Source organism: Athene noctua, chromosome 2 (assembly GCF_965140245.1).
Source record: "Athene noctua chromosome 2, bAthNoc1.hap1.1, whole genome shotgun sequence".
Taxonomy (NCBI): Eukaryota; Metazoa; Chordata; class Aves; order Strigiformes; family Strigidae; genus Athene; species Athene noctua.
In genome coordinates, this window is record NC_134038.1 from 82,578,256 (window position 1) to 82,593,373 (window position 15,118).

At 40.4% G+C, this 15,118-nt stretch overlaps 1 protein-coding gene across 1 annotated transcript in view; it reads right to left on the bottom strand.

The window, feature by feature from the left end:
* The window catches only part of RETREG1 (reticulophagy regulator 1), a 68,262-nt gene extending 53,751 nt beyond the window's left edge, over positions 1-14,511 (bottom strand). The window contains exon 1 of the mRNA XM_074899538.1: positions 14,229-14,511. Within this exon, the coding sequence (XP_074755639.1) occupies positions 14,229-14,488 (260 nt within the window). The 5' untranslated portion in view covers positions 14,489-14,511. The remainder of the gene's footprint in view (positions 1-14,228) is intronic.
* Between the last annotated feature and the right edge of the window lie 607 nt (positions 14,512-15,118).

Here is a 15,118-nt window from a genome sequence, read left to right on the forward strand (position 1 = left end):
AAGCCAAGAGACACCCTTTGAGCACACTTGGAGTTTTAAAAAGAAAATTGACTTCCAGATGTTTCTAATAAGATCAGGACACACTGCAGTTTTGGAGAACTGCTCCAGTATGCCTTACAATCCTCAAAAAACAAGACTGCACCAAAGAAAACGTCCATGCCACTGATTTTCACATTTAACACAAACTCACAATGCCCAATCACCCTGAAGCTCACCAGGATACGATTTCCAATATGAACAGATAAGCTCACTCTTAAATTGTTTTCTGACTATGCAGCATTTTGACATTGGTTCAGTTTGAATTGTAAGACTATTCTATCAAAAAAAAAAAAAAAGTATGCAGTCAGTATCTGTACAATTTCAGCTAGCTCAAGAAAACCAATAGAAATGTGTAGAGTAAATTCATTACAAGGTAAACTCTTTCAAAGCTGCCCAAATCAAAACTCCTAACAGCTTTGCACCGTGTTGTCCCACTATTATTCTTTGTAATAATCTTCAGCATTAAAAAATCCTTTATTCTGTTTAAGGGTTAAGTTCAACTGCACTGAAGACTTTGTTTAGCCTACTTATTTAACTTACTGATAACTGGGGGTGGTGGAAGAGATGTGACAATGTATAGAAAAAGCATATTAAGATTTTTTTTCAACTTCTAGGCATCAGAAATTTGTAACAAATGCAGACCTTTAAATTATGTGGGCTTAATACCATGGGTATTCTATAGGTTCTTCTTGATGCTTGTGCATTAGTATTTTATAGAATCAAACAGTAAGCCAAAACTTAGTGATTACCACTGGCCAGTCCTCAATGGTTTCAAAGAAATACTTCTATGTGTGTGCACACATACACACACAACTTACCAGTTCTTGAAAGTTAAGCCCAGATGTTGAATAAGAAGGTTTAGTCTATCTTTCAGAGAACGTACAGAACATGCTTGACCTACTTTATGCTCACAACTAAACCATACTCCTAGTTTCACTGCAATCACAGCTGTCACCTGCTGTTAAAAAGAACTGCACTAATGCAGAGGAGGATTGGCAAACAAGGATCAACAAGGTAGCATCCTCTCTGAAAGATGCTTCCAAGTCATATCATTCCACCTTCTTGATACTGCAGACCTTCTGCTCCACAGCTTTTTTGGGAAAAAACTGTAATCTAGTTGAAGCAGCTAACAGTCGCCAAACAAGGGCTCTTTGCTTATCTGGAGAGCTCTGAATTGTTCTGACAGTACTTCCCGTGCCTTAACATTATTAGCTGTTTTACTTTTTCCTCCCCTGCTTCAGTGCCATTTATTTAGACTCTGCTGTTTGCAAGACAGACAATCTCTTATGAATTCATTCACAGGCAGTGTGTGTCAACGCTCAGGTGCTCCAGCAATATGGATTAGAAAAACTGTTTGGGAACTTATGTCAAAGAGACTGATGTCCTTGAAGACCTTACTGGTCAAAAGCTGGTAAGATCTCCTTGTAGTTCTTTTGGCATATGTCTGTCATAAGCTTATCAAAAGGTTAGTCCAACATGCTGGGATCTGAAAACCACTTATTATGCTAACAGTGTTGGGATTCAAAATTCTTACAGGAATTATCAACATGATGCATAGCAACCAGACTAACAAAAAGTTTCAGTAGTAACTTTTGTTTATTATTAGGAGTTAGGGCTTTTTTCCCCCCCTTTCTTCTTTTTTAAGAAAAAGAACAGAGTTTACTTAAATATTTCTAACACACACACGTGACAAAACTGAAAGGCTCCAGAATGACATCATCATATATTACACAAAAATATTTCTTTTTAGTAGGAGAATCAATAGCTATACTTACTCAACAAACTTTCCATGCTCGCTTTTTAAGCAATAAATAAAACAGACTGATGCGGCGGGCGGAGGAAGCAAGCAGCCGATTCAATGTGAATGATAGAGCAAGCTTCAACTTTATTGACAGAAATCACACCTTATATAAGCACTCTACAATAATCATGCATACTACTCACAAATCTATTGGATACATGTAAAAAGCTACATTATAATATCCCAGCCCCTTGTGGCATCTCAGACATGTCAAAACATCTTCCCTCTTCTGGCCTGCCTCCTTTCCCAAGGTTGTTTTTACCATCAAGGCCATTGTGTACCTCAGTTTCTCTCTTTGTTAACATAACAGTCTGTTGTTTGGCATAACTGTACCCTGGGTTTATTCCTTTGTTTACCTCAGATGGCTGCAATCAGCTTCTGCAGAGACCCATGGCCTTGCTCTCTGCAAGCCGTTCTCCAACAGACTGAAGTTCAAAATGTTTATTTTCTTCTACAAGTAATGTGGAAGTAAAAACCATTACTAGAACCATAAACAAGATTTGTCCCCCCATGAAATTCCGCAGTGTTTTGAGAGATATGGTGGGGTTTTTTTGTTTGTTTGTTTGTTTTTTTTCTTTTCCAGAAAGCAAAGGTTAGACTCAGTCCCAGCACTGGCTGAAATAGGTATCCCCAGCACACAAGAGGCCTTCACTTATACACAGCTCCAGAGGTAGGATACAGACATCTGGCTTTGGGGCTGCAAGACATGCCTCTCCCCTGGGCTGATGGCAACAGTGGCCTCACCAGTGAAAGATGTCCTCTGGTTAACCTATGGAACACTCAAGTGAAATTGCTACTGGAGGCAGTAAGCAGATGGCAGACTATTATGCAGTATGATCTCTAAAAACTTGATTGTGAAGAACTTGAGCAACTTGGTCTAACTGGATCTAATTTGAGCAGGTCAAACCAGCTGACCTCCTGTTGTCCTTCCAACCTACATTTTCTACACAGGAGGAATGTAAGCTCCATGGAGCAAGACTGCTACTGAACTCCACTGTGGGAGACTGAGAAACCATGATTATAAAATGAAATAAATCAGCTACTGCCTGCTAGGATAATTAAGCAGTGGTTGCCCACAGAGGTGGTGGAATTTCCATCCTTGAAGACTGTCAAGACAAAACCCTGAGCAATCTGTTCTGAATTACTCACCTTTTTTGAGCTGGAGGTTGGGCTAGAGATGTACTGAGGCCCCTACAAACCTGAATGATATTTTCATTCTATGACTATTTTAGTCCATTAAAAGTGACTGGCAAACCCTTTTCTCTAAGATGTTGAACTTAGAGCTTTAAGGCTTCTATTTCTTGGCCTGGTTGTAAGCCATACTGAAATGACTCTCAACTGCACACTTAGGAGTCAAAACCTGACAACTGCAATTAAAAGTCAAAATTCTTCAACAGTAAATTCTTTCAATAGCAATTTTTAAATAATACATATATACAATACCACATACAAATGAGATTTACTGGAAGAGTACATCATTCTGAAATTCCACTGGGGGCTACCCTACCTGCTCGTCAGCATTTCAGTCACCTTCATATCTTTCTACCTACAGATAATTACATAGTACAACATCATTTTCTTAAATTCCATAATGCAACTTTTCTTAGTAAGTCATGCTTCTTTATTTTTAGTGTCACACAAATAAATATGCATTTCCATTAATATCTACTGCCTATTCAGAAGCTGCTAAATTCAAACGTAACCTTTTCAGTATTTTGGCAACTTCCATATTTTGCTAAAATGTTACATTTAAGTTCAAGAATTGTGCTCTAACTAAAGATAAAACAAAATTATCCTTTTGACAAGCTTACCATAGCCATGAGGGTCAGATGAAAAGAAAAAGATGGGACAACAAATGCAGCTGATCCCAATGGCAAAGCAAGACTGTATATAGCAGAAGAGCAACACATTAGAACTAACGATTAGGCCTAATCTGGTTAGAGAGCTCCTTTACTTGCTCCTGGAGGTGATATTATCCAATAGAATAGAAAAGTAGCCTAAGGTACCTTGTCCTTCTTGTCTTTTCTCCAACTCTTTACAGTATGGGATGGCCATATGGTCAATACTGGCAAGACATGTTCACTTACACAATAAATCATCCACTGGGTCTGTTTTATCAAGAAGTAGCCACCTCCCAGTGCAGAGCTTCTGGGACGATTAGCTCCACAAACCTGATCGTACAGAATCATTCAAGTGGCACAAGCCAGCTAAAAATTTCAGAGGCAAACACTGTCATACAATATTGCAGTCTGTACACATACTCAACTCTACAGAGCATGACAAAAGCCATTTTTAATTGCACTTGAGATACAGGGGAGGCATGGAGCTATTAAATTGCTTTAAAATTTAAATAAATCAATTTGATGATACAAGCCTCATTTCAGCTGTGAAGGCATTTTTTTTACAACACATCCTAGAATTATGAATGATTTGTACTTTGTAAACACAACCCGTAAGAAAATATTTCATCAAGATTTAAATGACTTAGATTATCAGCAGCCAGAGCTAGTTATTTCTGGAAAGCCTTAATAGGTACACTTTTAATAACCATATATCCTTAGATGAATTACAGAGATAATCACACAAATACACAACAGCTGTGAATAACACAGATGTGAACATGGAGCTTTGCTTCTCTGTCAGCTACCGCAAGACATTTATTGGCTGCATGAGTGATTTGCAGACTTCAGTGCAGTGCTCAACAAATATTTACATCTTAAAACGAGAGCCCAAACTCTTCAGAGTATTTTTGTGGAGTTCTGAACAGCACAGGTTGGTATATACTTGTTTCCTTGTTAAATGGTAAGGTGAAAATCCACTAACACCTTCCAGCCATAGTTCTCCATAGAACTGGTTTTCTGTAAGACACAGGTAAGCAAGCATGGGCTATGACACAAAACACATAGCAAATGGCTCTCATCTGTACAGATCAAATATTTCTAGCGCTTTTGAGAATGCTCAACTGCCATCAATAGGTATTTTGTGTTTTTATCTGTTAATTTTAAAGGTATGTTGACTCCTGCTCTCACAGGGGACTGCCCAACACTGTTTCAGACAGACATCTACAATGATGGCACGTAGATAAGGAAAAGATGTGATCACAACTGTTTCCTGCTTGGAGCTGAATGTAGCCAATTCTTCCACACTGCTGGAGTGATCAGCACCTGATTGCAACAAATTCTGTTTCCTACTTCAAGCAAGAGGTCTGAGGAAGGGGAGGAGGGTTAGTTTTCTTCTAAATACACCATGAAATGCACTTCCCGAAGAACACTGATGGAATACACCACAAAGTCAGTATCAGAAAGCTTCTGCTCTTACTGATCACCGGCTCAATCATTTTTTTCCCTCTTGTGAATCAATATGCAATAATATTAAATTCAACTATATTTAATTTAAAGGTAATTTAACATTTGACTCTCCTAATTGAACATCCGAAAGTAGGTTTGCAAAACCTGCTTTTTTCATCTATTAAACGTGAATTTACAACTTCTACATGAATTGCTCTTAGATTTAAATTATTTTCATATTAAGCTTCTGTAAATATCAAAATGCAGCATCTATAAATATTAAAATCTAAATGCTCAAGTATTCAACACATTTGAAATCCAAAACTCAATAATCCAGTATTTTTCCTGTGGTTCCTTTAGTACATCTTGGTCTGAGCCAAAGTATTTAGACAATTATTCAAGAATTACAGTGCAAAAATCCTTTCCCCATCCCTGTACAAAAAGTATAGATACTCAATTAAGACAGAACAAGTTCTGGATGCTTTTTTGGTAGAATCTATTTACAGAGTAGAATTTGGTAGAATCTTATTATAATTATGTAGTATTTAGCTATAAATATGCATGTCTGAAAGACAGACAAAAACTGTGGTAGAGCAGATTCCCTGTTGCAGAAAGAGAAACATATTACATGTAATAAAATACATTTACATATGTGCTGTCAAAAATTTTAGAATGAACAAAGACTTTATAATTTTCATCTAAAAAACCTCCTCACCCCTACAAAAAGCATAAATTGTTGAATAAAATAATTTCAAAAACATTTACGTTTTATATTAATGCAGATTTAAAATTTGCACACCACCACTTTGGGTGCCTGGCAGCTTTAACGCAAATAGCTGTATATTTGTTTAGCTGAAAACATGGGAAATACTGTAATAAAACGCTTGTTAAAATATGTACATTAAAAAAATGTTCAAAATTACTTTTTATTTAGTGGAGAAAAGTGTAAGCTCTGTAGAGACATAAATTAGGAAGAAACAATTTTTTTTCACTTAAAGTTTTTTTCTTAGTAAGAATGCCATCCAAGAATTTAGATTTTTTTTTTTTATTTTTAAATATTTCAACCAGAATGAAGAACGGGAAAGCAGTTTATTCATGACTTATGTGCCAACTAGCAATGAGTTTTCCATTGGATAGTGCCCAGAAGACTAAAAATTCTATCATTAAGTACATAAAAATAAACAGAAAAGGCATGATTATTATTCTAAAACTTGCAGAATTTTCTTTAATTCTTTCTTTGTTAAGATAAAGACAATTTAGTCACCAACCTTTTATTTAGGAAGCTTATTTGTCAGGTTTTATTCAAAAGATTAGGATCGTATTTGTTCAGCCAGAAAGCACAGACCAAATCAAAACTGGACAGCTGTTCTGTAGAAAATCTTCTAGAACTTATTAGGAATAAAGATTTTGGGAATAATAAATAAATCTCTTGTCATAAGGAACAGACTTCCACAAACTTAAACTACTGTTACTTTGATGGCCACCTGCAGAAGTGGTAGTTTTCTCAGAGGTCTGTGCACAGGTTGCAGGACACAAGGCAAAGACTGCCGGGCAATTCTAACAAGTTAGTAGCACATAGGACAGGAATTCAAATTGCATATTCTCGAGAACTACAAGAAATGACATTTTAAACTTATAAATAAATCTAAATAAAAATGGAAACAGTACAATTGTCTAAGGAAAAATATTAGAAAAATCTTCTAAATGCTTAGAATCACCAAAGAGAAATTTGCTTATAAGCTGGTAAATTTGGAAGTATATTGGTGGTCTGGGAAACGGGATCCATCCAGTAACAAAACGTCGCATTGCAAAATTATCTCACCCTTGAGGGTTTGCAAGGAAACCTCTTGGGGAACGCAGCAGTTAGAATCACTGGCTTGTAGATCAGATTTACTGCAACCTACTGCATTCAGAAAGGCATATAAAATATAAAATAAAACCCTACTGCATTCAGATAGGCATATACAATAAAAACATTGAGAAGGAGGAAGTTTAAATGACCTAAACTACATACCTTCTGAGTCTACCATGACATCAAACGCTACCATTACATCAGTGAAAACAGGAGATGATATTTCCACAGAAGTTAAAATTATTTAGAAATAAACACATCACATCAAACAACCTGGCTTCCTTTGTTTCTGCAGAAGCATGCCCAGATGACCTTAATTAACCTGTACTCTGGCAAAGTACAGAAGAACTCTTAATCCCATTTTCTCATACAGTAGCAGCAGTTTGATGTTAAACAATCCACCTCTACCGTGCTGCCCTAAATCTCCTTTTCTTTAATGCTCTCATTAGTCCTGTAACATCTACCATGGAGCAAAGCATATCCCCCTAAAACTTCCACTGTTCTCAAAATTCTACTTAGTATTTGAAAGGTCTCATTATTTTGAGTCAATACACTAAGAAATTATCATTTCTCTCTTAAGACAACTGCTTTGGACACAACATTTTTAAGTTTTAGCAAGACACAATTAGGCCCAGGCCACGCTGCAATTAATCTATTTTCCTTTGTGTGGGATTTCCATTTGCTGTAAAGTTCTCATCCTGGATTTGATCCTAAATTGTTAAGTAATGCTCGCTCTCCCTTAGTTCCTCAATTATCCCATTTGATTTCATTTCTGTTTGATCCTGTTCTCATCTTACTGGTTGAAAAATACTGTAAACTGTCCAGGTTTTTATGTAACACCGTCTGGCTCTTAAACAATGTCAATTTTCATTCCTGTAAACCAATCTCTCAGCCAAAACTATGCGAACTGTCACTAAAAAACTGTTGAGATAATGGCTTTAAATTTTTTTGCTAACTAAATTAATTTAACTTTCTGTTCCACAGTTTTCTACCTCCAAAGTCTACAAAAGTTTTAATAGTTTGTATAGAAAAAGTGAACATAAGCCTAAAACTGCCCGAGTGAAAACAAGTAGACCCTAAAATTATACCACAACTTGTGCTGCCATCAGAATTTTAGCTTTACTTGAGAAAGCATATTTTAGAATATCACCTTCTAGGAAAAAAAACCAACCACCAAACCACAAACATTTTTCTAAGCTTGCAGAACAAACAGCAATTTACTGTACTGTAGCTGGGTATAATAAAATAATCACAATACCAGTCAGTTACAAAACCTTGGTAAAAGGCAGCAAATTAAGATTATCAGACTAGAGGAAACAAACTAGCAACCATGTAAGAAACCCACTCACGTGGATACACAGTGGATTTCAAAACTGTCTATGCCAGGATTTTTTTATTCTCTTTTCTGATAATGAATGTGTTATAATTAGAAAAAAAATACAGTGACACGTAACTAATTCTACTACCCTTATTTAAGGAATAAGAAGTAGAAACTCTTATTAGGGTTTGAAGCAGGATTACAACCTGTATTAAACTATTCACTTGTGTGTTATCCTGATATTGGGATTTTGGGAAAGTAATCCCAAAATGACTTAAAAAAAAGCTCTAAGATTTCCTATAACGAAAGTAGCTGAAGACTGAAGCTTCCTAAATTCAAAGCCACATTTAGCATCTGATTGCTAAAAGAAGAAAAATGTTTTATCACAGAAACATATAGATGTGTTGTTCTAACTCTGGAGATATTACAAAATTAAAACAGTGATCTGAAGGCCAACATACTACAAACTGGCCTCAAAATGTCAATACCCCTTCTTACTCCAACTCACTTAATTTTCATGCATTTTCATTTCATGTTTTGATTTCAGAGATTTCTTTTATTCCAATTCTCACTTGTAATCTCCCACATATATTCTAAGCAAAAGCAAGTATTTTGAATCAAATATTTTCTTCGTATGGATTTAAATTTGAGCAGAATTAATTATTTCTGTATTATTTTTGCTTGGTATGCTCCCAGATTTGAGTGTGGTTTTGGGAAAGCATATGTCTGAGAGGAAAAAAAAGGATTCTGAACAGCTGAATTACTGTGCACCTGAATTAAAGGGATAAGGAGTAAATCATTTACATATTGCAACTTGTCATTTCAATAACGGGATTCATCAAAAATCTAGAGCTGTTTAAGTCAAATTAAAACCTGAATTTAGATAGCCAATACAATCTACACAGAGTCTCTGTGAATTTCTTACTGATGACATCTGGTGGCATGCTGGTAACGAGGAGTGGTCTGGATGGATAAAAGCCACCTAATCCTTGCACAAGGACTGAGTCACCCTTCACGAAGGGACCGCACACACTGCTGGGGAAAAACAACCCTCAACCTCACAACCCCCAGGCAGTACTGAAAAACACTAATCACTATGCCAGCCTTCTAGGAATAACATCACTAGCACAAGACAACAACTTAATACAGACAAGACCAAGAAGAAATCAGTATTTCTAAGCAGTGGACTTCCTAAGGTTCAAGTCATTTAAACTTCCAAGTTCACTGAGATGCCCCGTTTGACTGAGCAGTTCCCTGAGGACTGCATTTCCAGTGGTACCCACAGTCAATATTGACAGTAGGCAGAGTCCTCTTTCTCAAACACTCAAAATGGAACATAAGGACAAAGCCCCACAAGGATATACAGAGAGTTATGAACAGCGATACAAATGTAGCTGCTGCATGTCTAATAGGTCAGTTTCTTACGTGTAACAATGAATACAAATCCAGAAGCAAGCACGCACTGTGTATGAACACTGCTCTCTAAAGGTGAGGAAACCTTGCTTTATAGGCAAGCTATCCATCAAGATGTACTAGTGGCAGCACTTACAGTTTGTGTGTGAACACCTGAAAGAAATGTTTAGCCCAGTATTAATTCATTTTTTTGATGAAAGAAAACAATGAACAAAAACTACTTTGAGATCTCTCCATCGCAAACATTATCATTGCCAAGCAGAGATTTCAAGTAAGAAACACATTAATGATGAAACTTGTGAATTGGATACTTATAAAAAACCCCAACAAACCAAACTGAACCAAGCACTTCAATAACAAAAGTTAAAGCAAATTGGATACTTAAAACAAAACACACCAAACCTTCACTAAACTCTGAATGTGTTCTTGTTACTAACATTGAAATAGCAATTAGATTTTGTATCTGGAATAAACTGCAGTCTTTACCTGATGCAACGCACACACCCAGGTCACATAAAAGAAATACTGTTTCTTCTCTTGATTAATGAATTGTCCCATACAATGAAAAATATTCATTAGGTCTGAGACCAAACATCCGAGTATGGATGGTTACAAAAGACACTATTTTTAATAGCAAATTGGGCCAGCACACCTGTCTAAATCAAGGAATGATACTTGTATTTTACACAGTCAATTAATTGGCTCATCCACTACAATAACGCCATACAATGTTGTTAATAACAGACCTGCAGCAACCTACAAATTTGCATATCAGAAAGCATATGAAAATCCTCAAAGCAAAATTTGGATTTGGGCTAGCAACGAGAACAGCAACCTGGGTAACACAATAAATTTGTTCCACAAGGAGGCAGAAACTGAGGAAAGATCTATTATGTCTTGGTCTTTCTATTGCTTCTCTTCCCAAGAAATCCTACAGAAATCAGTCATTTGGACAATTGACGAATAGGTGCATCTAAGAATGACCTTGCAGACATTAATGTATTATGTATGAAACATAGGTTTGAAACAAACATCTTTAGACTACAAAAGGCATGTAACAGTATTACTAAAAAATAAACTTGGGCCTCTGACCTAATAGAAATATTTAAGATGACAGATTGGGAGATCAAAAATGAAAAGCTGTCACTCTCCCTTCTATCCCATATACACACATAAAGTAATTATTAGGCTAGAATACTTAAATAGCTTAAAATCCAAAACTGACCAATAGTATTTGTCTAAGATTAAACCTAAGATTGAAAGTTATCAGTCAGCAGCCTAACACTTAGAATACCTGGACCAAAATTCTGGCATCAGCACAGAGTTTCTCTGCTCTTGGGCAGCTCACTTACTTTTTTAGTACTATATGTGTAAAATAGGCAAAAATTATCTTCTTTTCCTTATGTGGTATTTTGACTTCAGTTTTTGAACTACAGCAAAAAATAGTAAAATCTGTATCACACTTCGGATGATTAGGTGCTAAATAATGTATATTTAATCTTTGTTCATTTTAAAGATTTTCAACTGGGGTCACTGGGGTGGGGGGCTTAAAGCTGTTCATGGTCAATAAATAATGGAAGTGATAAGTGACATGCTTTTTCAGTATCTAGATTTCTTTTTACTTTAACTGATAGCCTTGTTTCATTTATTTTTGAGAAAATGTTATGCAATGTTAGTTCACTAAATATGTCAGTGTATATAAAATAATAATTGTATTATAATTAATATTTGATACATTTATTCAAAATATTGAAAGTAAAGCATACTGCGTCACCTTCTGCAGGGTCTGAACTTTAGTGCAACCTTTATGTTAGAAATCCAAGGAAAGTGAAAAATGGTACAGCATGGCCTAGGCTAAGGTCCTGAAGTCAAGATCAAGCATTAGAAGCTTTAAGCTTTGTTAAATAGTCCATGATGATTTGTTAGGAATATTCAAAAAATGAAGGAAAACAGAACGAAATTAAATTAGTAAAATTCTTCTGTACCTAAAAGAACATTATTTCAGTGGCAAACATTGAAGATCCATTTATATACACTACCACGGTTAGAAGATTTTTAATAGGAAAGAGGTTACAATCGAATATTAAAAAAACCCCAGAGGATTTTGTGACATCAGAGAAATAGTTGACCCTCAGCAGCTCCTACTGCAACAGTTTACACATGAAGTGTTTCGAATGGTATACACACAAGAACTAAACTGTGAGAGAAAACACAGTTCCACCAAAATTAAAGGGATGGGAGGAAAGAACTATCACTACTTTTCCAACATTTAGAAAATGGTAAAAAACTAAACTTCACTTCCCCTTCCTCCCTTTTCCACCTACACTATTGCTGATATAGTGAGAGAAGTCTCACATCCAGCAATACACACTTCTCAACTTTGAGAAATACGGAGATTAGAGGCCCTACACACTGGGAGTGAAACTACCTCTGCATGGGGATAGGGATACTTGCAGGCACACAATGAAGAAAGGCAAAGCACGTGAAGCAGTAACTGGGAAATGTTTCTTCAACTTAGGCTCTGGCCAGCACAAAGCCCTGTCAGGAGAGACTTCACCGGCAGCAGGGGTGAACTCCTGTTCCCAGTCCTGAAGCAGCAGTGACTGGCTGAGTCATCACAAACCAGGCTGACCAGCTGGATCTCAAACGAGGAAAGGAGAAGCAGCAAACACACTGTGCTGCAAGCATGATGCCAACAACAAAGCAGGGAAATGTGAAACTAGATTTAAACAATTGTTTCATTTTCAAAGTGTCAGATTTCACAGTTTGCTAACAAGGTCTTTCCTGATGTTCTTCAGCCTCAAACCATAGAAGTTTACTGGCCATCATAGCTGCTCCTACATATTCCCCAGTTTGTCTCCACCTCTCAAATCTCCCTGGCACTAGGATAGCGACCTTCCTGTGGGGTACAATACCACCAAAATAAAAGTAATCCTTGACCTGATTTTTGCCACTCTGATTCACACTTTGAAAAGTAACTTCAAATACTGGTCACGTAACAAGTTGCCAGTAAGACCGCCAAAGGAGATTTCCTATAGGCATTACATAATGCATGCAATATACATCTTGCTTATCATAGAAGTTGGGCAAAAGAACAGCAAACAGGCTGGCTGGCAGCTACTATTCCTTGAGATACAGTAATGTATTCTGTTAGACATTACCCCTGAAAATTTTATCAGAGACACGTTACAAATAAACAGAAAGCATTATGACTCGTCCAAACTGCCAAAAGAACAGATGATCTCTGCAGATGCAGCAAACGAGAGCAAACCCATGTCCCTTTCTTAATGAAAGGATTTATCAGATGTACCTAAGAGGAAGATGAGTAAGAAAAGTCAACCAAATCAAACATCACATACAGTGGTCTTGGGATTAAAGAAGATAAAATGATTTTTAAAATATTTGCGCAGGGAGATTTTCTTGTGCAAAGCAAAGCTTCAGAAAGTTCTCTTTCCATGACCTGGATCTAATATTTAAAGATCACACTGCTAGGGTCATAGAGAACTAAGGGGAGCTTGCAATTAATCCACCTCCTTTGCTTGTTTGCCTCTTAGACACCTAAGGGGAAAGGAGGCAGTTCTAGCAACAGGAAAGGAAGCACAATTCAGGCTTAAGTGTCTCAGCAGTATTAATACACAGAGCTCGATTTCATAAATCATTCTCCGTGAGCAAGCAGGCATACAGCAACACTTTAGATCAGAAAATGAAAAATGTAGGCACTGACAAAACCTAAGATCAGGGGAAAGTCCTGAAGAAGTTTCACATAGAAAGATAAGTTTGATCCTACAGAAATAAATAGAAAAGTTGTTACAAACACAAAACAAATCCATCCGTATGTTAATGTTCGTTCAACAAAACTGCACCCAACTAAAAAAGCTTAGTCAAAAAAGGAAACTGGTGCACTGCAGTAACACTCCCGCTGTCCCCACTCCACAAAGCCTCCACTAACTAGGCCACCAATTTGGAAAATCACGCACACCCAAAATGAACTCTGCGGTAATGGACCACGGCAGCAGCGCTGCGCTAACTGCGGTCTCGAGGCCTGATTTCACGAGGTTTCAAAACTCCGCACAGAAACGCAGGCCCACCGCTCATCTCTGCTGCGTGAAACGCAACTTCTCCGCGGGGCGTGCCGCAGCCGCCCAGGGCAGCCGTGATCTGGGGCTCCTCGCCACTGCAAGCGATGGGGGGACGGGGGGGGACGGAGGGGCAGAAAGCAGACCGAGAGGATGACAGAACCCCATAGAGCAAGTGGACACCGCGTCGGGACCGCACCCCGCCCCGGAGCGGCCGCCGGGGGCAGGGGAGGAGATGGCGCAGGTGCCGAGAAAAGCCGGACCTTCCCCGTGGAGGAGCGGGGGGAGCGGCCGGGGACGGGTCGGGAAAGGGGGGCGCAGGGCAGACGCTCCCCCCGGGGCACGAGCGAGGCGCCGGGCGGTAGCGGGCCGGGCAGGGGCTGTCCTCTCCCCAGGAGTGGCGGCCCCGGCCCTGGCCCCCACCCCGGCCAGGCTCGCTCACCAGAAGAGCAGGTTGGCGCCGACGAAGCCGCCCAGGCTGTGGAGGGGCCGCTCCCAGCTCAGCGCCGCCGCGATGCAGCAGCCCACCGCCAGCCCCGTCTCCCCCAGCAGCGCCGCCGCCCCGGCCCCGCCTGACACCTCCGTCGGCTCCGCATCCCCGGCCGTCGCCGCGCCCCGCTCTTCGAGGGCCTCCGGCCGCTCCCGCTCCCCGCCCGCCGCCGGCTCCGGCTCGCGGGGCCGCGGGGGCGCCGCGCTCGCCATGGCTCGGTGGCGGCCGCCGGGCTGCCGCGAGGCTAGGCTGGGCCGGGCCGGGCGGCCGGGAGGCGGGGCAGGGGCGCGGCCCGGCGGGGCAGCGCCGGGGGCGGGGCCTGGAGCGCGGCCGTTACCCGCCGCACCCCACCCCCCCGCCGACCGACCGACCGACCGGCGCCGGTGGCGTCACCGCGAGCCGCGCACCAGTCACGGGGGCGGGCGGCAGCGCGACAACCGCCCCCGACAGGTGTCACGGGCGGCTGCGCGCGCGCGTGCCAGGTGCTGGGGGCGGTGCCTCGGGGGCGGGTGGGGGCGCGCGCGCGCGCGGCGGGAGACGTGCTCGGCCGTGTGCCAGCTGCTCGCCTGTGCGCCCGCAGCGGGCGGGGCGTCCCTCCCGCCGCGGCGCGTGCCCGCTGCCCCCCACCTCGGCCCTGACATGGCGGGCGGTGGGGGTACCCGCCGCGGGCAGCGGGGACCTCGCGCTGCCGGTGTCTCCCGGTGAGTGGAGGGGCTGTAGGTGTGCGCCCGGGTTGCAGAAGTGATCAGGTGGAAGTGTTTCGGGTGCTGGTTCCCTGCTGGGCAAGGCCGGAGAGCCAGTTAGCGCCTTTCTGGTTCGGGAAACGGTGGGGGCTGAAACCT